This window comes from Sciurus carolinensis, chromosome 19 (genome assembly GCF_902686445.1).
Source record: "Sciurus carolinensis chromosome 19, mSciCar1.2, whole genome shotgun sequence".
NCBI classification, from domain to species: domain Eukaryota; kingdom Metazoa; phylum Chordata; class Mammalia; order Rodentia; family Sciuridae; genus Sciurus; species Sciurus carolinensis.
The window spans coordinates 15,032,709-15,056,888 of NC_062231.1; the positions used below are offsets into that span (position 1 = coordinate 15,032,709).

The following is a 24,180-nucleotide window of genomic DNA, read 5'->3' on the forward strand; positions in this document are numbered from 1 at the left end:
CCCCATAGGCCGCTAGTGCGCCTGCGCCGCCAGCCCACGCCCAATCCCGGCACCCACCAAAGCCCGGCATTGTGGTGCGCCTGCGCAGTGTCGCGCCCTCGCCTGCGTTCTCGCTCCGCTCCCACGCCCCAGAAAACAGATGCCAAGAACTCCCTCTGAGAGCCGCACACCCACTCTTGTCACTGGCAGTTCTGGTCTTTAGGGGGCGCGTGGGCTCCCGTCGCCTCCTCCCTTAGCGGCTCCAAGATCGTTTGTGCAATCTGTCTCAGCAATAAGACGGGCATGGTCGATTAAGCTTAAAAACAAGTGACTTAGAAAATGCCTTTCATATGATGCACTATGCAATATGACGTCCCACTTTGCATTTGCCAAATGAGCAAAACAGAGCTACAGTCGGGCCCGGTGGTGCACGCTTGTAATCCTATAGACTTGGGAGACAGAGGCAGGAGGATCACAAGTTCAAGACCAGTCTGAACAAATTAGAGAGCCGCTGTATCCAAGTAAAAAATAAAAAAGGGCTAGGGGTGTTAGCTCAGTGCTATAGTGCCCCTGGATTCAACCCCCAGTACGGCAAATAAACATTTACGATAATACCCAGTGATGGAGAGCCTGAACCAAAAGTGGTAGTGTTAGAAGTAGTTGGTCACAATTCGAACTGGTACCATACTTTCAGAAAGAAACTTGTAAACTGACAGCTAGTGCCAGGTAAAACATTTCAAACCTTTTGATCCCTAATCATTCATTAATAAAATTATTGGGGGGAACCCCACAAAGATGCTCTGTGTAGTAGTAGTATAACAGTTGAGGGATGGCTAATATTGTAAATATTATGCGTCATGTAAATGTTAATTATGATCACTTTGGCAATATGAAAGTCACATGATAAACTGAAGGGGAAAACAAAATACATATTTTTCTTTAATGGCAACTATGTGTGAGATGATTAGGGTTGCCCTGGAAAGGGAATACTGGCCTCCCAGAGCAAGTTCTCCAGTTAGGGGATTGTTATAAAAGCCTGAACCTGGCCCCTGACACCTCCCTGCTTCCTGCCTCTCTTTGTATTTCTGCCCCACCCATACTGCCACCATGTGCCATGGGGTTCTCTCCTGGATTTCAGCCTGTACAACTGCGAGGTAAATAAACTTTTTTTTCCCCTTCATAAATGGTCTGCCTCAACTATTTCATTACAGGAATAAAAAACTAATACAAGGAGATTCTGGTTTCCTGTATGGCGCTATATATCAGACTTGGAGGGATGGCAAATGGCACTGCCAGGAACACGTACGTGCCTTTGAACAGGGCAGACTGCACAGAGGACTATGTACAGATTGTCTTAACAGCATTAAGTCCTCTTTATCCAATTTTAATCAAACCTTTGCTTTGAGGACTTTTTGGAGGGTGGGGGGAGTGCTGGGTAGTGAGGATTGAACTCAGGTGCTCTTGACCACTGAGCTACCTGTCCACTCCTTTTTTTTAATTTTAATTTTTTTTTTTTTTTTTTGCAGTGCTGGGAATTGAACCCAGGGCCTTGTGCTTATGAGGAAAGCACTCTACCAACTGAGCTATATCCCCAGCCCCACTTTTTTTTAATTTTGAGACACTAATTTTAAATCACCAAGGATCTAAGTTACTGAGGTTGCCCTCAAATTAGTGATCCTTCTGCCTCAGCCTAAAATCCCTCACGCCTCTGGGATTATAGACATGTACCACCGCACCTGGCTCACTTGGGGGACTTTTTTAAAAAAACTATGTAATAAAAACTACTGTTTTGTTTGCTCTTTAAATAACAGGTGTCTCTTCTATTCAAAAAGGAAAATAAAAATAAACTAGGGGGTAGTTTTGTAATCCAAAATCATTTCCATCTCTTCTAAGTCTCACAATTCTCTGCTCTTCTCTTCCTTTCTGAGTCCAAACTCTTTTCCTCTTCTGTCTGTGGACCCCACTATGCACACATAGTGGGCACTGTACAAGTTCCTCTAGATGGTAATTTTCCAGGATCTCAGCCTGATCCCATTCTTAGGCCTGGTCCCTCTCCATCAGTTTCATTCAAAGAATCAGACAAAAGGTGACCCTTCTTATTGGTGCTATACAAGGGCAATTCTGGGTGTACAAGGAAAAGGCAGGTGGGTCATTAATTTCTCCCAAAATACTGTCAGACAATGCAGTAGCCAGGCACTGGGGATACAGGAGTTAGCTGGGTGGACTCCTTCCTTCTCTGTCATCTAGGGCAATTGAAGCACTTTTTCAGTATGCTAAAAGCATCAGTTTTCCAGCAGTACAAAATGAGATGGAATCATCCTCCTCACCCCCCAGTACTATGGGATGAACCAGGTGTGCTCTACCACAGAACTACAGCCTATCCCTTTCCATTTTTTTTGAGACAGGGTCTCACTAGGGTGTCCAGGTTGATCTAGTACTTGTGATTCTCTTGCCTCAGCCTCCCCAGTAGCTGCCATACAGGGCATATGCCACCATTCCCCCCTGCCCCAGAATAACCCTTTTTGAAGTTTAACAGAAGCAGACAGGTTTTCAATCAGGAAGTCAAAGAAAGGTTTGCTGTTGTTGTTGTTTTTCTGTTGGCAGGCAAGCATTTGCAATAAATTCTGTCTTTTTGCACTGGATCATTCCAATACAGCAGCGAAAGCCTTCAGGACCCTGAGTCCCTAATCCTGAATATGGGCAGAAGGTAATGAATACACACTTTTTAATTATTATTATTTTTCAGTACTGGGGATTCCAGGGGTGCTTAATTAGTGAGTTACATCCCCAGCCCTTTGTTGTATTTTTAGAGACAGGGTCTCGCTGAGTTGCTTAGGACCTCGCTAAATTGCCTCAGCCTCCTGAGTCGCTGGGATCACAGGTGTGCGCCAAATGAGCACGATTGAATACTGACTAATTTTTAACACTAACTACAGGTTCCAGGATTTTTATACCTGACCACAGCGTTTGTGATGGGGGTGTCTGCCCTCTGTTACCTGATCAAAGGCTTGCAGGTATGGTGGAATGGGGATGCAAAGGGATTCGAACCAGCCCTCCTGAAAACCTGAGTCCTGGACTAGGCATTCCAAGAAGTGGGTGGGAGATCAGCCCTGACACCTCCCAGTGGGGCGGGGCTCGGATTCTTTACCCGGGGTCCTGGGTCACAAAGGCGGTTGCCAGGCGCCGGTGAAGAAAAGATGCTGCCACCACTCTGGAGTGTGCGGCCCGCGGAGTTCAGCAGGTGAGCCCCCGGCCCAGATGGTGGGACCGGGCCCGGGCTCCCACCGCCTCTTCCGCCTCGGCCAGCACTGTCTGGCCCCTGCGCCCGGGGAGGGGCCCCAGGGGGACAAGCACCTTCTTCAAGCACTCCAGCCCCTCGGGATCCGTTCACAGTTCACGAGGACCTCCGCTGCATTTGAGCGCTGTGTTCCCCTTTCCAAGGTGGGGAAATTGAGGGACTAGGTTCCTTGAAAGGGGGAGTAACGGTATGAAGGGGAAGACTTTGGGGCCAGAAAAATCAGGTATTTCCTATTTAGGAGCTATTACAGTAGCTTGAACAGACCTCGATTCAATCCCTCCTGGAATGGATGACGATGACTTCCTGCTTGGGATAGGGGCTGAACCATTTTTAAACTTTGTGTGAAGGGGTTGGAAAGATCCAGGATGCCAAGCCCTGTCTTCCATGTTGATTCTGCTGAATATTCAGGCTGGACATTTGACAAAGCCTTTTAATTTTGACTCTATTTCCTTAGGACAGTCAAGAAAAGGAACTGATGATTGAGTTCTTTTTTTGGGGGGGGGGGGTTTGGAGGAATTAATACTCCTTCCCACTTAGTGGCATACCAGAGTGGCCCCAATCTTGAAACACATCATCTGGAATAAACAAATCCATATCCTTCATACTAACCATTGCTGGGGCAGTGCTGGTTTGAAATGTCACCAATTCTTTTTAAAGGATGAATTTCATTGCCTCACACACCATGTGAAAGTGTCAACTTCTCAATGGTGGCAATTACTGGATGGGTTGGGATCAGATCTCCCACTTCTTGGGAGAACCAAGAAGGGAGAAAAAAATACACTTGGCTGAAAGAAAAGGGATTTGCTATATGCCCCTTAACAGGTAGATGCTCAAGAAATGTTAGCTTCTCCTGAAATCAGTAAGGCCCTTATATATTGTCAATTTTGAACTGGAATGATGGAAAACTTAAATTCTACTTGGATGAAGTCTGAGTTTGCAATATCCTCCCAGCCCTTTATCTTCAAAGAAAAAAAAAAAAAAATCAAGGTCTTAACTAGTGGATCTGACATGGATGAAAAAAAAAAAAAAAAAAAAAAAAAAAAAAAAAAAAAGAACAAAACCCTACACCCAGAAAAACAAAAAAAGCTTTAGAACATTTTAAGAGACTGGCCTATGGGAATGTTCCCCCTCTCGGCCTGGTGTAACTCTTCTAAGAATGCCCTCAGTTGCCCAGGGCTCAGAAAGAGCTGTTCCCTTTGTATCAGAAAACACAGAAGCTTTTAGGGGCAAGAGGAGACTGACTCCATTATGAAGAATAGTGCAAGCTGGCTGGAAATGCTTAAAAGGAACAGTGTAAGTTCTCAAACCAAAAAGGTACAGCAGAGTCCCTGGAGGGTTTGTATAAGGCAGGTTTCTGGACCCTGACCCAGAGTTTGACTCTGCAGGTCTGAATTGGGGCCCAAGAATTTGCATTTCTACCCAAGTTCCCAAAGGATGTTAAAACTGTTAGTCCAGAAATCATACTTGGGAGAACCACTGGTGTTAAAATACATGGCATTAAGAGGGACCTATTTGTATGATATGGCCTGAGCTTCTTCTAATCTAAAATAATAAGGTCTCATCATTAAGTCCCAGTAGCCTCTGTCACCCCAGAGGCATAGATTCTGTCCTGAGCAGTTACCAACACAGCACAGGTCCCAACAGTGGACTGGGACATTCCATGTCAGACAAATTCATTTCCTCATTTGTAGGATGGGTTAAAACCTCCCTTCAGAGGCCTGTAAAAATGTTTAGAATTTTAGTATACATACAAGTTGACACATTCCATACTCATTTTCATCCCCTACTGTCCTTTCTAGAATTACTAAAACTCTATCACCTACTAGAATCTGTTCACGGGAACCCCAAAGTAAATAGAAGTCAGTAATGAGACATATGTGAATTGTCGTGGCCATGCCGTGAAAATTCCATGTTTGATTCCTCTCCTTTAGGACCGTCAATGGCAGGATACCAGCTCTGGTCACCATGGACCCCACTGGATGAGAGCTTCCAATGGCTGCGACACACAACACCTACTCCTTCCTCCAAGCACCCCTTTAGGGCCTCCCCCTGCTTTCCACACACCCCTTCCGACCTTGAAGTGCAGCTGTGCTTTCAAGAGGTCACTCTAGTCCTAGACAGCCCATTCCTGGAAACTGGAGTGAGTCCCAAGTTACCCTGCCACACGTCAGAGCTCCGAACCATGAGCAACAAGAAAGGACTGGTCAGGAAGCCCCAGCCCATCCGCCTCAGTGGAGTGGATTCTGTCTTTGGCAGGGTCATCACGGCTCAGCCACCCAAGTGGACTGGGACCTTCAGAGTTTCAGACAAGTCAGCGTTCTGCAAAATTATCAGTAGGGAGCACCAGTGGCCTACTGGACTTAAGGAGCCTCAGATTCAGATGACAGTGACTATGTGCAAACAGATGCTGCGCTCCATCCTCCTGCTGTATGCAACGTACAAGAAGTGCACCTTTGCCTTGCAACACTCCAAGTAAAGGGTCCCCGTCTGATCCCCCATTCTTCACATCATGCTCTTCGGTATGTACCTGAAGCTTACACAAATCTGTACACATAAATGAAACTGTGACACTGCCCCAGCTATTCTGCTTTCCTGTCAAGCAGTGACAATTCAGGAGGCCCTTTTCTCTCTCTCAAAAAAAAAAAAAAAAAAAAAGAAAGGGGGAGGTGGGAGCCAGTGACACAGTGCAAGGGAGAACACTTCCATTGTAAAGTTGAAACAACCATTTAAAAGAGAGTCAAACTAGCATTGACATGTACATGTGATAAAGAACCATTAAACCATATCAATCAATGAGCCTATTGTGAACTCACTTAACACCACAATGACTTGGGGGAAAATGGGATTTTGAAAAAGGAGATGTAAGCACTTCTTTGTACCAGAGAAGGATGATGGGGTCAAAAATGTTTATGTGACTCAAGGATTTGTTTAAAAAACTAATAGCCTTCCCCCATCAAAACAATGACCGCTCCCAAAAACAAAAACAGAAACAAAAAAACCCTAAAACCTAACCAGCAACACCTAATGGGTGTTGACAGTACTGAAGTAGGTAGAAATATTAACAAATATTAAACAATCTTTACAGCCTGGCAAGAAAGAACTTGGTAGCAGCACTGAAACTGGGCTTTTTGGCAGAAGAAAGGAGAGCCCTCCATTTTAGATGAAGTATACTCATAATGTTCTATTTCTAATAAACAATTTTGTAGTATTCTTGTAATTAGATTATAGGTGCAATTCAGAATAATGTGGAAATAAATATTATATATATACAAAGCCAGCATAAATTTGATGATGCTTCTTCTTCGTCTTATACTACTATAAGGATCAAAAAAATTAAAAAAGGTAGCCAAAATATTCCTTTTGATTCTCTTTGAGTACTGAAAGAAGTTCAGGTCACTTTTCCAGAAAGATCACAAAGATGTTGCCATCATATGTGAGAACAGTCATTGTAGCAGAGGACATGATTTTGAGCACCAGTTCCTATTATTTCTCTGCACAAACTTCAATTCAATTCTATGTAGTCCTTGAATAATGAGGGAAATCTAAAAAATAAAAATGAGGTAGCTAAGACAAAACTTAAGACTTTATTTGTTAAAGTGATGTAAGCCTAAATTCTAGAATAAATCAGTTTCAAAACTAGTTCACAAAAGCCAGAATCATGGCTCAGAGAGTTTACTGGGCAGCACAGCACAGTCACATTTACCCAAACCAGAAATAATGCTTCACTGGGATCCCAAGCCAGGGACTTTGACCATGCTAGACTGTGAAATCCACAAACTAATTAAATAAACTCCCTCTTGGTGAACAAAACAGGATACTTCCAAATAGAAAGAGCAGATTTCAAACCATGAACACAAAATGGTATGGGGCCAACAGAGAAGGGAAAGATGCAGCAGCCTCTTTGGGGTCTAATCGGAGTTGTCACTCTCATCGCTATATTGCTCCTTTTCTTCATCACTTGCTTCATTTTCTTCACCATCCTAAGAGGCAAAGTACAAGTAAGTATTGTATGCCACTTATCTAGGTGACTCGAATTGCAAAAAAGCTACCACTAACTATACTATAATGGACAGGCTGGGTAGTAAATGTAGGCAGGTGGGGCAAGGAGAAGTGTCACTGGAGGTGTGCTTGAAAGGGTTCATCTTCCCTGTGGTCCCTTCCTCACCTGTCTGCATCCTGGCTGCAATGAATGGAGCAATGCTCCTCTACCATACCTTTTTGCCATGATGCACTGCCTCATCTCAGGCCCAGAGAAACAGACGTGGCTATCTATGGACTCAGACCTCAAAAACTGTGAGCCCCAAATAAACTTTTCCTACTCTAAGTTGTTCTTGGATATGTTGCACGACGATGAAAAGTTGAATAACACCATTTGTAAAATGAACCAGAAGCTCTCCTCATTCTTCTTTTTAAAAGAGAATACTGCAGTATTGGGGATCAAACTTAGGGCTTCACACATGCTAGGGAAGTCCTCTACCACTGAGCTACATCCCCAGCTCTTATTTTTGCAGGACATGGTCTCCCTAAGTTACCCAGCCTTGCCTGGAACTTGCAATCCTTCTGCCTCAGCCTCCTGAGTAGCTGGGATTATAGGCATGCACCACCATCCTAATGCTTCTTGAGCTCTAAGCCAAGACCATGGATGGAGATCATTTTAATACCAACTCATGCCATACTGCAAGTGAACCAAACTTGCATGATTTTTAAAATAAGCCATAGCCTTCCAGTTCTTCTACATGGATGTGACTCAGAAACAAAATCACAATATGCTTCAATAGTGAATGAAATAGTTATTAAAAGTACAGGTTATTTCAATAGGGAACACAGCATAAAATTACTTTGCAAATCTAGTATGGCAGGTTCGCTTAGGATAAAATACTGTCTGCTTCAGGTAGATAAAGAGTATTATACATTAAAAGGGAACCATGCAAATAAAAGAACTTTCCATACTGAACAATCTCAAATTGCATTATAGATAGGCTACACAGCAGGAATTCTTGTATCTGAACTTCTTAGTGTCCATGACCCACCTGAATTATAACAAAATTTTATAAAAATACACATTTTTATTTGGCTTTCTTTAAATTCACAAAAGCAGAACAAAATAAGGAGCTCTATTATTTTACTCCTATGTAGTGGCAGCCTCTGACGCCAGGCTTTGGCTTCCATCAAATGCTTTCCCCTTTCTATTTTTGTCTATTCAAACATGTTTAAGTGGCTTAACTCCTCAGCACTCAGAGAATACACTGAACTCTCCCCCGTTCTAAAATAGTTTCATACATGTGTTTGTAGAAAACAGGAAACTACATAATGAAAGAGAATTTTATTTTCTGTTTTTGGTGCTGGGGATTGAATTCAGGGACTTGTGCATGCTAAGTAGATGCTTTTACCAGTGAGCTACAGCCCCAATCACTTGGAAGGGAATTTTCAACTCCATAATATATGCCACAGCTTGAGATACTCAAATGATTCTAAAACTGTAGAACTGTTTTTTCTGGGCCCCAAAGAATTCAAAAGCACAGAAACAGTATTGTATCATCAAATACAAGCAGGGAAAGTTCTGCACTATCAATTCAGAACAGTAACAACATGAAAACATCAATGCCAGACTCTGGTGCCCTTTAGAGGTTACCTCTGTTGCTTTGCTCTTAGTGATCTGGGACGATGTGCCACCCTCACTCTCATCTGCTGTGCTCTCCTGGGAATTCTGGGATATAATCTCTTCACCCTAAATACGGAAGAACCAAGACAAATGGTAGGTTATAATGATTAGGGTTTTTAGGGAGAGAAAGGCTAAGCAATACAAAGAAAGATGTTCTCAGTCATTCAAAACACAGACACCAACCTATGACACAGCATCTAGGGAAGGAATGCTCAACCCCAGGTTTCCGGGATGTCTGTTGCTTTGATATATGTAGTTCTATAAAAAAATCCATGTTTGTATTCTAACATCACACTAGATTTACAATGTAAGAATGTATTAGTGACTTCTTGTTAATGCTGAATACAGATCTAGTTTCCCCAGTATCTTAAAGTTATTTAGTTCCTACACAGGAACCACAAATGGTCACGCAGAGGCTGAAGAACAGTGAAGTGGTCTAAGAACATCAACTCTGGATCAGGACTGTTTGGACTCAAGCTGTGGCTCCACTCCAGTGAGCTTCAATTTTCTCACACAATAGAATTAACCTCATATGGCTGAGGTGAAAAAAAAAAGCTAATTCTCTGTGGTCTATTTTCATATGTATTCAATTATAAAACCACATTATTGTAAACATGAAAGGGGGGGGCTTGGATCCTTTGTGAAAAATGCTGTAACTTCAAAGCAGTATTATAATCAACACAAGATTTCATCCAATTAGACAAATGAGAGGTCCTAGAAATGTTCATTTGTTAAAATTAGCCAAAATGATTTGGGGAAAAACATGGACTAGTTTAGGGCTTAAAACTGCCCTGGAGAGGGTTGTACTGGGTTCCTCTATTTCTGAAGCCTTATTCACACCAGTGGCACTTTTGCTGTGACTACAGACAATAGCAGTATACCTCAACTTTGGCAAAGCAGGGCTTAAGAAACCTTCCTTACATTCCTTCTGATGTGTTCTGACAAGGAATGGCAGTTAGATATTAGTACTGGTGGTCCAAAGGCTTACCTGCAAGTCCCGGTTTTTGAGATTGCCCAGCCAGAAAGCCTCTCTGCAATTGTTGAGGACCAGCATGGCTTTGACTCTGCAAACTAAGAGCTCCAGGGTCTTTTTGAGTAAAGGCACATGTTTGGTGAGTCTCATGTCCTGGTGAATCTGAATGCAAATAAATACATACATCTCATCTGGGTTTACCACCATGTTCTCACAGAAACTTATATATTGAATAAGAGCCTAAGCCCTGCCAGTAGTTTTACAGAACACTCCAAAGAGAATGACAGGTAAAAGATTCCAAGTCTAGAAGACATAATGTTAAAATTTCTAGGTTCTTCTATATAACCTCTTATTGACTAATAATCAATGAATTTACCTAATATATTCTTTTTTTTGGTACTAGGGATTAAGCGCAGGGGCACTTAACCACTAAGCCACATCCCCAGTCCTATTTATTTTATTTATTTATTTTTGGTACTCGGGATTGAATATCCCCAGCCCTTTTCTTTTTTCCAATTTTGACATAGGGTCTTACTAAGTTGCTAAAGTCAGTCTTGAACTTGTAATCCTGCTGCCTCGGTCTCCTGTGTTGCTGGGATTATAAGCATGCACTATCACACCCAGCACCAAATATATTCTTGAGCCAATATTACATGGATATTAAACAAAAGAAAAACATCCCTACTTAGTTTACAAGTCCTTAAAATTCCATCGCTCAGCACTTTTATTAAACTTAGAACCATGAGAGGAAGTAAGTAATAGGAACTGGTTCAAAGAACCATTTGGTTTCCAGTAACTATAGAACCACAACCCAGGGATTCCATGTTCCTCCAGATAAAAGGTGACAAAGGTTTATCAATTCTAAAAGGGCTTCAAACAAAAAATCTTTTAATGCTAAAATTTTCTCACAATAGACAGATGTGCCCCTTGACAACTAAGTAGTACACTTGGAAAGCTGAGATGGCTGCTTTAGAAACACCTTGCTCAGCAGTGTCACCCCTGACCTAGTACTCCTCCCACCCAGAGCATTTTGTAAGGTTGTATTTTTTTTTTTTTTAAAACTAGGGATTGAACCCATGGATACTTCACTACTGAGCCATATCCTGAGTCCTCTGTATTTTTATTTTGAGACAGGGACTCATCAAGTTGCCCAGGCTGGCCTCAAACTATGATCCTTCTGTCTCAGCCTCCCGAGTGGCTTGGATCACAGGTGTGCACCACCATGCCCAGCCATCCAGCAGCATTCTATATTCCTCACCCAAGAGGCATTTCTAGAGAAAACAGGGCTATGGGGTCTGAGCCAAAATGCAGAAGCAGAACAACTGCCCAATCTCAACCAGCAACTAAGTATGTGAATACTCATAAATGCCTTCAGATACAGTCCCAGATCTAAAGGCTCAAGAAGGGGTTACAAAGGAAGAAGTACCTGGAGCCAATGGAACTTAACAACGGTACTACAGATCCAGTTAGAAGTGCCTGACCTGCTCCCCTCTCACCTTGGAATGCCCACACAGGTGGTGAAGCAGCCTTGTGTCCAGCTGGAAGGTTTCCAGTAAGCTTAGCACATCTTCCTAAAATCAACAAAATTCATAAATGCAGCATGAAATGTTTTCATTTCATTTTAAATGCAGAAATATGCTTGTAACCAAGGGATCTAAATAAACTCTGCAAGTTGCAACAATCATCTTCATTTGGCCCTCAGAAACAGAACTAGCTAATTCTCATTCTCTAATCACCCATTTCTGCCCCTACTGTCAATTTGAAAGTCATAAGACCTTGAATATAGTGCTAGATAGGTTACCACAACTCAGTTTCCCCACCTCTGCTTTCTCTTTCAGGGTCATGAGGAATTAACCAAATATCATGGGCACTTTTTGCAAATTTCAACTTCCTAATATGTATAAGAAATCATTTGTTTCTTTCCTTACTTTACTATTCTATCTCTGGGTACTACCTGGCTAAAAAAACTACCAACATTGTTCTTTAAAAGAGCAAAGAATTTTGTGACACAAATGAACTCCATCTTTATTATTCCTAAGAGTAGACCTAGGGAAGCACAAAGGAGCAAGCAACTGATACACAAGGTCCTAGGAGTGCAACAGCACAATGAAGTCAAGCACCATCAGGGCAGGGGCACGAGGATAAAGGTGGGTTTGAAACAGAGAGGTCCCAAGAGTTCTGCCCAGAACATGGGCAGGGGGAGGGCTCCCACCCCCCACCCCGACTCCCATCTGTTGCTATGCACATATCTTCCAAGCAACTCTTCAGAGGAAGCCTTTGCTCTCTGCTCTTACCCGGTGTTTTCTAAAACTGAAGTCCAGAAGCGGCATACACTGCTTCAGAAATGCTTCCACAAAGAGACGTCCATACTGAAGAAAAGAGACACTGGTGACTTCTTTCACTTGAAAGGCCTCTGCTGAGGCAGCATAGCACCACCAGCCCAAAGGCATTATGTTCCTTTTTTATATGCAAAAAATAAATTGGGAGTGGTCCAAAGGTTCATTTGGAGAAGGCAGTTTCATATGAAAACTGTCTGTAACTAAGCCCCAGAATTAGGCGACTTACTTATTCCAGACACAGCCCACAGGCCTAACTCAAGAGTGAGAGCAGAGAGGAGCAGGGGGAATTCCAACTCCCTGAGGATGAATGACTCCCCAGAGGAAGAAACTGTGTAGGGTTGAGGGAGCACATAGCAATTTCCAATACTTCCATATCAGAGAAATCACCCCCTGCCCCTGACTCACCCATCTCCCAGTGTACAAGGGTACAAAGAGGCCAAGAGATAGACTGGGGCACCATCCACTTGGAAGGAGACATCAGGAGTGGGAAAGAGTATTTTCTCTACAATATTGGGTTTACTTTCAAATCTACAGCTACTCTGGGAAATCCCCATAGAGATGAGTCAGGAGGACATCAGAATATCACATCAGCTTCCACATTCACAAGGCCACCTCAAAGGCCTTTCCTCTTTCCTCTTTTTCTACTTCTTCTTCTTCTTCTTCTTTTTTTTTTTTTTAAAAACAAAACAAAACAAAAAAAAAAAAACAGTTCTGGGGATGGAACCCAGGGCCTTGCACATGTTAGGCAAGCACTGAGCTAACATATCTATTGCCTTCCCCAAGTCACCACCTGTTAGCATAGATTCTACAGCCTCTGGCCTGTGCAAGGTATTGGCAACTCATCTTAGCTGAGGCCTCTTTAGAACAACCACAGGATGAAGAAAAACTGAACAGGGCCCAGTAAAGCTCTCACCTTCAAACACACATGCAGAACAGGATGACTATCAAATACCTGGGGAGGTGAAAGACAAGTAATCAAAGCTGAGGATGGCTCCTTTGAGCATCCCAGCACAGCTCTGGGTGCTGAAGAGAAATCTAAAATGAAGAAAGCAAGTCAATACTTCATTACAAATTAATTTACAGAACAGAGTAACTGTCATAACTGAAGTTAAAGAAAAGGAGGAGCAAAGAGAGACAAGAAATTGATTCCAACTGGAGATGTTGAGAATATGGTATTAGAGGGCCAAAACCTTTATCTAAATAAACCTTTTAGAAAAAGTTTTTTATAAGTGAGGTGGAACAGAGAGAGAATGACATTCTCTGAGGGATCAGCCTGAACAAAATCTGGGAGTGGGAGAAAGCACTAGTTTGAAGAATAATGAAGACACAAAAGGTTGCAAAAGGGAGTGAGATCAAAGAGGACTCAGGGCAAGGTGAGAGAAAATGACAAGGAGTAAGTATTGTGTGTAGGTAGGAAGCAGGAAAAAAAGGAAAAAGACACTGCCTAAGGAGAGAAAGAGGTTAGCAAGGATGGGCAGGGGAATAGGCAACACATTGGAAATGTGTGTGTGTGTGTGTAGGAGACAGGTCTCAAGGAGGGGTGAGGACAGGAGCAAAAGAGGGTCCATTTTGGAAGCCAGGGCCTCATTTTCTGCAGTTAGTTGGTGAGACAGGTCAGGGAGCCTCCACACTCACTTTCATCAGGTTGATGAGGATACTGAAGTCTCGAACAGCCATGTTCCAGTAGAGGAGCTTCTCTTCATGAATCTGGGGACAGTCAAACAGGTGCCTCTGAATCAGCACACAGAATCACTCTTCTCCTGTACTCCCACTAACACACAGTTCTTCAATCACACAGTTATTCAGAGGTTAAAGCCAATTATCCTACCAAAGAAATTGGCAACCATGCACCCACAAGGTGGTTCTAGGGCCCGCACATTGTAATAATGTCAGACCACCTGATAGAGGGTCTTTTCAGTAACTTCCACGTAGGTACAGCTTCTGCAGCATACCTGCTGGCCACCAGATCTCTGTGGCTTCTCTCTGCCTGTGGGAGCCCTCGATCTCAATAGTCCAGTTCTGGTTAACAGGCTGCCAAGGCCCACAGCATCTCAAACAGACTGGCTTACCTCATGCCAGCTGACAAGTGACAAATTGGGCAGTGGCCAGGGAAAATAGAGCCCAATTCTCACCTCCAACTAGAAGGAAAGGAAATTAAACCAAGAGCTCTTTGAAAAATATCCTGGATTTTGCTAACTCATAGGAAGTAGCTTAGGAGAAACCCTGGGTCCAAGAAATAGAAGAATCAGCAAATTCCAAGAATCCAGAGTCCATTTCTTGGTGGGGGAGCATCTGACCCACCTGCTGTGAATCTGCTGCTGTGCCAGCCTGGAGACCTTTCACTGTCTTCTCAAGTTCAGCCATCATCACACGGAAGAAAATGACAAAGGTGTGCCTAAAAGAGGGAAAAGTGCATACACTCTCACAATGATGCATTGCTTAGAAAGAACTTCCCGAGAAGCCACGAACCAACAACGATTTCCTCCCCAACATCTTTGAGTGTTCTTTCACTAGGGTCCACTGAAAAGGATAGGAAAGTGGAAAGGATTCAGAAATGAGTCTGAGTAGATGGCCTACAAAACAATGGGACTGGGCTAGCTTTATGGAAGGAGGTGACAGAGCAGGACAGAAAGAGCAGTGAAGCAGCAGAGAAGATCCAAGTTCAATCCTATTTCCACATTCATTTTATGGCTTACATAAGTGGGAGAGGTTCCTTCTCTAATCCTCATTTTCCTCAACAGTAAAAAGGGGATAATGAAACCTACCTGATAGAATTATTGAAAGGATCAAATGAGATAAAGAATGTTAAAGTGCTTTATAAACTGGAAAGACTATACAAGTATAACAACTGATGATGAGACACAAACTCATTGAGACGTGTATGATAAGATACAACAATCACTCTAACCTCAAAGTTGTTAAAATATTAGAACGAAAATCTCAGGTTTGTATTATATATATACATACATATATATATATACACACACTTTTTTTTTATGATGCTGGGCATCAAACCTGGGCCTCATGCATGGTAGGCATGCGCTACCACTAAGCTATCTTCCCAAGCCCTAGTTTCAAGTTTAAAGGATGAAAGTCTAGTCAGAAGTTCATTTCCTTTGAAACTATAACTACTGACAGTTCATTCCTCAACAAGGTCCTCTCATATAGAATGGCTGAGACCCTGGAAGGAATGCATAAACACTCAGCACTGAATGAAGGATGGTACCTACCAAATATATCAAAATTAGAGGAGTGGAAACTATATACATTAGACAATGTGAACATATCTGAGGAAGAGAGCTGGAGGCAAGAACTCCTTTACCTTGTCAGCGTAGGGAATGTAGAGGAAGATGCATCTTTTGGAGAGTTGATCAGTTCTGGGACACCAATGCCAGCAATCTCCTCTATGGCCTTCAGAACATTGTCAGTGTGCTCCAGGTAGATGCTGCATAGAGAGTTGCAGGAGTATGAACACATGCGACTGAATTTCTAAGTAGTACAGATTTTCTTATTTGGGATGTTACCAAGCATCAACCTCCCCCGCACCGCAGCATTAATGGGGATTAAACCCAGGGCCTTGCTAGGCAAGAACTCTACCGTTAAGCCACATCCCCAGTCCTTTTCATTTTTTGACTCAAGCCTCAGCCTCCTGAGTAGTTGGCTTACAGGCATACACCTAATAAGCTTTAAAACAACTTCAGGCTTTTATTTTTAATAACAAAGATTCCAGATACTTGTCTGAAGATAAAGTAAATGAGACTCAATCAGAAATAGTTAGACACCTTGGAAGTGATGGATACATCTTGAATAAGATGGACAATAGATGTATTTGGCTGATAAATAAGGTAGGATACAACTGCAGACTCCACCACTTCCTCTATGGTTTGATTTAACAATAAGGAATCATCTAATAGAGAAAAGCAGAAGCAGAGGATTTTAAGATCCTCAAATTCCAAATTGTGTACAGTTTAAACTCTCAAGTTCCCCCTAACAGAGGTCTCTGACCAGATGAGGGATTCCATCAGAAGCAAAATGGAAAGGGGGTATTTGGCTTACTGAAAGAAACCAAACATCTCACCATAGCATATCATGCAGATGCTCATTGAAGATGCTGCTCTTCTCTTTCTCCCCATGTGACCACACCCGACAGAGGCACTGTCTGGCCAGGGAAGCTGTTAGAAAACAAGACAGAGCTTTCCATTAGTGGGAAACTAACCTCACTCTTTTTAAAAAATATATATTTAAGCATTTTTCTTTGACACCTAATAACTGCACATATTCATGGAGTATAGAGTGACATTTCAATATATGTATACAATGTATAATAATCAGATAACCTCACTCATCTTCCAGGCTTTTGGGATTATTGACCAAAAGGATTATTATTCTAAATTTACTAAGGAGTTCTTATCAAGAAATTTTAAAAACAATGCTATGAACATGAACTAACAGAGACCCACAAGAAGTACAGTTGAGCACTAGGAAAGTCAACTGTGCTCCTCATGGGCAGGTCAACAGCAGTTGCCTTCCCAACTTCAGACCACACCCTCCCCTCTTAATCAACAGGGAATAATAAAGCACTGCTTCACATTTTCATCTTGTCTTCTGTTTGTGCTGCCAACAAGGATGTATCATCAGTGAGGTGCACTCCAAGAATTATGATATAATACAGTTAAAGAAAGGTCAAGGAAATTTCTAATACTTCCTTCTACACCTGATTTCTTCTTTTCCTCCCACTTTATCAACCTCATGTTTTATGTCTCTTTTTGTCAAATGTCTCAGTTTTTGTTTTTTTTTTTTTTTTGGCGGTGCTGGGGATTGAACCCAGGGCTTTGTGCTTGCAATGCAAGCACTCTACCAACTGAGCTATATCCCTAACCCTTCAGATGATTTTTTAAAATATATTTTTAGTTGTAAATGGACATAATACCTTTATTTATTTATTTATTTTTTGTGGTGCTATGGATTGAACCTAGGGCCTTGTGCATGCAAGGCAAGCACTCTACCAACTGAGCTATCTCCCCAGCCCCCTTTATTTATTTTTACACAGTGCTATGAACTGAAAACACTGCCTCACACATGGGGGGCAAGTCCTCCACCACCAAGCTACAATCTCAGCCCCTGATTTTTTTTTTTTTTTTAAGGATATGATTAAAACTTAAGCCAAACAGAAAATTGTCCAGGGCTGGGCATGTAGCTCAGTGTTAAGAGTGTGCGTAGTCAGCATGCACAAAGGCCCTGGGTTCCAAACCTTGGTACCCAGCAATCCTAGGTAGCCAGCTGACCTAAACAAAGTCACACTAAGCAATATCAGAAGTCAGAGTTCCTTCTGGGAAAATGGCCTCCTTAGTGTAGCAAGAGGGCATAACCAAGATTATGTGGGGATTTACATGCAAAAATAAACAAAGTTCTGGGAAGCCTAAGTTTATAAGAGTGAGCTATTAATCCTATTCATGAAAAAGAGGAACTGATTCCATCACCGATTTTTTCTTTCTTTAGAGCAGGAGCTGTAGATTTCTCTAAAAGAACCATCAAAAGTCTGATGAGATAAAGACCACACTGGAAACTGGGAATGCTGGGATGAAAATTCTGCAAGTAATTGAAGCTCTGACTGTAAGGAGACAAGAAACAAAACAACAAAACACAACAGCATCACATGTATTAAAGACATTAAAATCCAGAAGAGTTGTCCAAGTCCCCTATAAGTGTTTGAGGGCCTAATCAGAATCCTCATTTTCAGGTGCTTTAGTACCAAGTTTCAAGCATCTTGACAAAAAACTCTATCTTTGTATGGAGAAAGTCAAGGCAAAAGAGAGCCCTGTGGATGGAATGCTGGCCTTAAAAGGGTCATGCATGTCAAGAAATGCAATTTGTGCAACCCTGGATAAAGCCGTGGGCAACAATGAAAATCATGTTTAAAATTCAAGTTCAGCTGGATATGTTGGGGCACACCTGTAATCCCAGTGGCCTGGGAAGTTGAGGCAGGAGGACAGCAAATTCAAAGCCAGCTTCGGCAACTGAGCAAGGCTCTGAGTAACTGTCTCAAAATAAAAAATAAAAGGGGCTGACAATATGGCTCAGTAGTTAAGAATCTCTGGGTTAATCTCCAGTACCAAAAAATAAAATAAAATAAAATCCAACAGAGACAATATGGAAGGAAATTAAAATACTAGGCAGAGAAAATATAGTTTTTTTAAAAAAATTTTTCAGTATTGGAGATCAAACACAGGGCCTCACACTTGCTAGGCAAGTACTCTACCACTTATCTATATTCCCAGCCCACTCACTTTTTAAAAAAAATATGTTTTTAGTTGTCAAGGGACCTTTATTTAATTTATTTATATATGGTGCTGAGAACTGAACCCAAAGCCTCACATATGCCAGGGAAGCACTCCACTGAGACACAACCCCAGGTCCCCAAGCCCTTTTTCAAATTTTATTTTGAGACAGAGTCTAAGTTGCCTGGCTGAAAGCATAGCTTTTAATGAATGTATCACAGATGGTCTGGTTTCAATGCAATAAAATAATGGGAGATAGGGAATCAAAATCAGTTTAAAATTGTTAAATTATTGTTAAAATGATACCGGAGTCAACTCCTGATTGGTTGGTGAGAAAGAGGTCAAATTAAAAGTTATCTCTTTCTTTCTCTCCCTTCTTCCCTCTCTTTGATTTTTCAGAGCTAGGGATGGAACCCAGGGCCTCAACCATGGTAGGCAAAACCACTGAGCTACACCCCTAAAAGTACTCTATTTAAAATAAGGTCCTGCCCTTCAGGGAAGACAAACACTGAGCGCTGACACAGTGATGGCCTAGGCTATCAAGGAGGGGAGGGAAAGAACAAGTCACTCCAGATGATGTTGGATAGGAGCTGAGAGCCTGTCCCTTAAATTACCTTCTCACTTCCCTCTTCAAAGCCTTGCCCTCAGTCACAGATGGTTTTCCTCTAAGGCTGAAGAAAGGAGACTGGCCATCAGTGATAACTAGCTGCTACCTACATATAAAACCCTGGTAGGAAACATAGGAAGTCCTTGGACACAAATATCAATTTCCTTCCCAACTACTGAGACTCTCAAATTTTTTCAAGGAAATCTTGACAACTAGCTCCTAGGAACTGCTTGGGAAAACACTTTAGGACACACATTCTGACCCACCTGACCAATTCCTCCAATGACTGTTCATGTTCTATTTGCTTCAGTCGGCTAGCGAGGATCTCAAGGGCTGAGTACAGTAAATTATGATTTCCAATGTGAAAAAATCCACTCCTAACAGAAAAGTAAAGAAAAAGGTAAAGCAAGGTAGTTTAGCTGGGTTTCAGGAAAATTACCTGGACAGCATTTTGGATCCTTAGCTCTAGTCTACATCATCAACCAGTCAACAGTGTTTAAAAAGAAGTAAAAGTACCCAATTGACAAATTCAATCTCAATTCTAAGAATTAGATTATAAATTAAAGTACTCCCAGAACAGTCCTACCTTAAGGATCTAAAAGTCCTCACAGGCTTTTCTTTCTTTCTATTAGGGATTGAACCCAGAGGTACTTTACCACTGAGCTACATCCCAGTCCTTTTTTTTTTTTTTTTTTTTTTTTTTAAAGGCAGGGTCTAAGTTGGTTAGGACCTTGCTAAATTGCTGAGGCTGGCCTCAAACTTGCAATCCTCCTGCCTCAGCTTTCCGAGTCACTGGGATTATAGGCATGCACAACCAAGCCCAGCTCACAGGCTATTTTCAAGAGGGTAGGGAGCTTTCCTCATTCCTTACATTTTAGAGGTAAGCCTCAGTCTTCTAAAACATGAGTAATTTTGTCAAATTGCTAAATTAATGCCAAATCCACAGTAGGTGCCAAATAAAGAATTTATCCCTTTCTCTACATTAATAAATTGTCTTAACAATTTCATCTTGGACTCTCTCTCAGATTATCTCCTTCTTCCCAAGTCCAGACTATTGTTCCAGGTCAGGTCCCTGGCACAGATCATGGCAACTCCTTCTGACTAGTCTTTCTGTATCCCTTTCTACTCTGTCTTGTACACTGCTGCCAAAAAGGTCTTCTTAAAATGCTTTCATTATATTAAGGCCATGATCACAGAACTCCAAAACTGCTTGCCTGCATATTTGAATTCTTCTGCAAGACCTTCAAGGCCAGCACAATGTGACCCCTAGATTGTCTCCTCTAGAAACATTCTCCACATCACCAGTGTTATTTACCTTTCCTTCAACAAATATATTCTGAGGGCCATGATGTGTCAGGTTTGTCCCCCACCACTTTGAGGTATGATTAATGAACAATAAATTGCATATACTTAAAATGCTGAATTTGATCAGGTTTTATTTATAAACCTAGAAACCATCACCAGAGTGAAGATAATGAATATATCCATCACCCCCCTAAGTTTCCTTACACTCCATTGTAATTCATTCCTCTTTCCATCTTCCTGCCCAACGCTATGCAACAACTGATATTTTCCAACACTACAAAATATGCTTTTTCTAGAATTTTATATAAATGGAATCAAATACTGTGATCTCTTATAATCTTGCCTTTTATTTAGCCTTTTATTTCTTTATTTATCATGTTGTTGCATGTAGCAATGTCCCATAAGGATATGGATATATCACAATTTATTTATATATTCACCAGTTGATGGACATTGGGTCATTTCTACTTTGGAACTATTATAAATAAAACTGCTATAAACATTCATGAATAAGACTTTGTGTGGACATATGTTTTCATTGGGGGAGGGCATAAACACACTAGGGAAGGAACAGTTGGGTCATGTGGAAGATATTCATTTAACTTTTCAAGAAACGTTCAAATTGTTTTTCAAAGTGGTTATACCAATTATAGTCAAACCAGCAGCAAGTGAGCATATCAGCTGTTCCACATTTTCACCAACATTTGGCATAGTCTTTTTCATTTAGCTACACTAATGAGTATGTTGTACTATCTCACTGTGTTTTTCTGTGTTTTTGTGGTGCTGGGGATTGAACCCAGTGCCTCACTAGTGCACACTAGACAAGTGCTCTACCTCTGAGCTACATCCCTATTCATGTGCTTTTAATTTGCATTTGCAATAACTAAAAATAACAAACATCCTTTCATATGTTATCTGCCATAAATAAATCTCCTTGATGTACGGTCTATTCAAATAATTTGTTAGGTACTGCTTTTAAGTACAGAGAATACAAAAATGACTGATCTCTGCCTTCCTGGAGCTCAAAGTATAGCAGGGAAGACAGATAAGTAATTATTAAAAGTAGTGATATCGTAACAGAATACAGAAATAGTAGAAGGGCTGGACGCAGTGGCGTACACCTATAATCTCAGTGGCTCAGGAGGCTGAGGCAGGAGGATTTGGGTTCAAAGCCAGGCTCAGGAAAAGTGAAGCCTAAGCACCTCGGTGAGACCCTGTCTTTAATAAAATACAAAATAGGGCTGGGGATGTGGCTTAGTGGATGAGTGCCCAAGTTCAATCCCTGGTACCAAAAAAAAAAAAAAAAAAAAAAAAAAAAGTTGTAGGAGAAATGTGGGGTGGGATTGGGTGGGCATAAAAGAGTTTACCTAATCTAAGGGTTAGAGAAAATGCCACTGAAGAAGTGAAGTTAGATCTCGGGAGATTAGATGTATCAGAAGTGTGGAAATCCAGGCAGAGGATGAGTATGTGTAAAGTCTTTCAGATGAAAGCTATGTAGGTGCTGCAATAGTTTAAACTCATTATGGTTGCAGGCAGAAGGCAAGACAACAGGGGGAGCAGGAGGCAGGCAGTAAGGAGCCTGAGAAGCTAGGCAAGAGAGTCTGAACTCAGGAAAATCTAACAGCAATCAGAGACCAAAACTGGGACAAGCTCAGATTGGATTTGTGTTGGGAAGATCACTGTGACTCCTGTGCAAGGAAAGGACTCAAGCAGGACAATGGTGAAAAAGAGACCAACTGTGAAACTAATCTAGTACAAGTTGGAGATGATGGGAGTCTAGCAGCAGTGGAGAGAGATGGACAGATGGTTATCTAGATGTTATACAAAAGATGAAGTAAACAGAATTTGGAGATCACACGTGGGAGAAAGAAAGGGTGGAAGGTAGAGGATGGGACAAAAAATAACTCCTGGTTTGGGGTTCAGACAACTGGTGGTACCATTTACAGAGCCAGAGAAAGCTTGGAGGAACAGTGATGACACACTCTGTTTGGGATGTGATGAGTTTGAGGTGTTACTGACACATCTTAAGCGGGTGTTGAGTAGGCAATTGGATATAAATGCCTCAAGCTCAGAGGATAAAACCTGGCATAAATTTGAGCTTGGGTAAGGCTGCCCAGAAAACCTGTGTAAGAGGAGAGAGGATAGGACCTAGCCCTGAGGAATCAAAGTATTTATGGAACAGACAACCTTTTTTTCTACTTTTACCCATGCTAAACCTTTAAATTCTTTTCTTAACCTCCCTAAAGGCCGTCAACCCTTTAAAGGCCTGATCACCTGCTTCCATGGTGCTCCAAAATACCCTAGCTCACAGTGTTCAGCTCTTTACCACAAAATCTGGGATTTATTTACAACTTTTTGAGAAACAATTTTTAAAGTAATAGTTTTCCGAGTTATTATAGAATACTTGCTACAGGAAACAGAAGGAATAAAATGGCCAGATTTGTTATCATTAGCTAATCAGGAAGTCTCACAATTTATCAAATGGGTTAATGATAGTGGCCACATAGGACCCAGAGGGCGCAAGGGCAAATGAAAAAGAATAAAGCACTATTGTTACCTAAGGCTTTGGGCCTTTCCTTCTTTTCTGTATCTCGGTGCCCAATCATCAAGTAAAATCAAGTACATATTCATTTCTGTCTATAATCATACTTCCCATACACTCACCAAGCAAAAAGTCCATGAAAAATTTGCAGTAGCCTCTGATAACAGGAAGCCATTATGTGGTACTCTTGAGCCTTCACTCCTGGTCCACCAACTTCACTATGATCCTCAGCATCTAAGCACTAAAAAGAAAAATGAATCATCCTAATTTTCCTTCAATTCTTCTCAGTTGAAAAGGAAATCTCATGTTCACTGGGTGATTTCTAAGTCTCTATAATAATAAGATAGTCTTCTGACCTGGAAATAGTTGTGAATGTTCTCCAGATGGTTACACATCGGGGTCAGCAGTTGAACAACATAATGAACGATTTCTGGGGCAGACCTCTGATGGAGATGTGAGAAACCAATATTCCGGTTTCCTTTATTCTGTAATAAATTCAGAGTTATGAAGGAAGAAACTGCTGGACAGTTTCTCTGAATCTAAATATTCCTCATGGAGTTTAGTCAAATTTGTGTTTGGAAGTAGGAGTGGATGGGAGAAATGAGTTACTTATCTAAGACTATATTCAGAAAAGGGGATAAAAACCTTACTCCATTTCCAAATGATCAAGAGATTAACCTTTTTTTTTGGGTGCTGGGGATCGAACCCAGGGCTTTGTGCTTACAAGGCAAGCACTCTACCGACTGAGCTCTCTTCCCAGCCCCTGGAATTAACCTTTGAAGAATAAGAATGGTGTCTGACTAAGAAGTACAGACCCAATATAACTAAAGACATAAAACTCACACAAAAACAGAAATCACTCTGCTCACTTGGGCAGTACATATACTAAAACTGGAACAAGTCAGAGATTAGGATGGCCCCAGAACAAGGATAACACACAAATTTATGAAGTGTTTTCTATCTATATATATAAATCATTTAGGTAGATAATAATATAAAACAAACAGTACAAAGCATCAAGTAACTGGCTGCATCAATGTTTAAGTGTTATATCCAAGACCTTCACATTGCACTGTCTGCGCCATTACCTGCATCCCCTAGCGGCTCCACATTTGTACCTCATATACACACCTGAGGTTCTGGCCTCTCTAGGCAGTCAATTACCATACCGAGGCTTGGGCACAGGCTTAGCTTAGG

General features: G+C 41.6%; 2 protein-coding genes and 1 non-coding gene across 7 annotated transcripts in view; 2 read left to right on the forward strand and 1 right to left on the reverse strand.

The window, feature by feature from the left end:
* Positions 1-5,216: 5,216 nt before the first annotated feature.
* On the forward strand, positions 5,217-5,753 carry Fancd2os (FANCD2 opposite strand). Its single transcript, XM_047534546.1, has one exon. It carries the CDS (start codon positions 5,217-5,219, stop codon positions 5,751-5,753), a length of 537 nt encoding a protein of 178 aa, XP_047390502.1.
* Positions 5,754-6,846: 1,093 nt separating this feature from the next.
* The window catches only part of Fancd2 (FA complementation group D2), a 55,772-nt gene continuing 38,438 nt past the window's right edge, over positions 6,847-24,180 (reverse strand). For all 5 annotated transcript variants that reach the window (XM_047534777.1, XM_047534779.1, XM_047534778.1 and 2 more), the window contains 14 exons: positions 23,340-23,468; positions 23,106-23,224; positions 19,403-19,513; positions 17,732-17,862; positions 16,330-16,423; positions 15,574-15,696; positions 14,553-14,646; positions 13,887-13,958; positions 13,165-13,203; positions 12,207-12,281; positions 11,409-11,483; positions 9,928-10,074; positions 8,910-9,005; positions 6,847-7,257 (listed from right to left, as the gene is read on the reverse strand). In XM_047534777.1, the coding sequence (XP_047390733.1) occupies positions 7,186-7,257; positions 8,910-9,005; positions 9,928-10,074; positions 11,409-11,483; positions 12,207-12,281; positions 13,165-13,203; positions 13,887-13,958; positions 14,553-14,646; positions 15,574-15,696; positions 16,330-16,423; positions 17,732-17,862; positions 19,403-19,513; positions 23,106-23,224; positions 23,340-23,468 (1,377 nt within the window). In that variant the 3' untranslated portion in view covers positions 6,847-7,185. The remainder of the gene's footprint in view (positions 7,258-8,909; positions 9,006-9,927; positions 10,075-11,408; positions 11,484-12,206; positions 12,282-13,164; positions 13,204-13,886; positions 13,959-14,552; positions 14,647-15,573; positions 15,697-16,329; positions 16,424-17,731; positions 17,863-19,402; positions 19,514-23,105; positions 23,225-23,339; positions 23,469-24,180) is intronic.
* Positions 23,845-23,948, forward strand: LOC124971254 (U6 spliceosomal RNA). Its single transcript, XR_007106309.1, has one exon. It is a non-coding gene; the product is annotated as a U6 spliceosomal RNA (small nuclear RNA).

Coding starts and splice junctions, on each gene's coding strand:
- Fancd2os (XM_047534546.1), top strand. CDS start 5,217: ATGGCAGGATACCAGCTCTGGTCACCATGGACCCCACTGGATGAGAGC.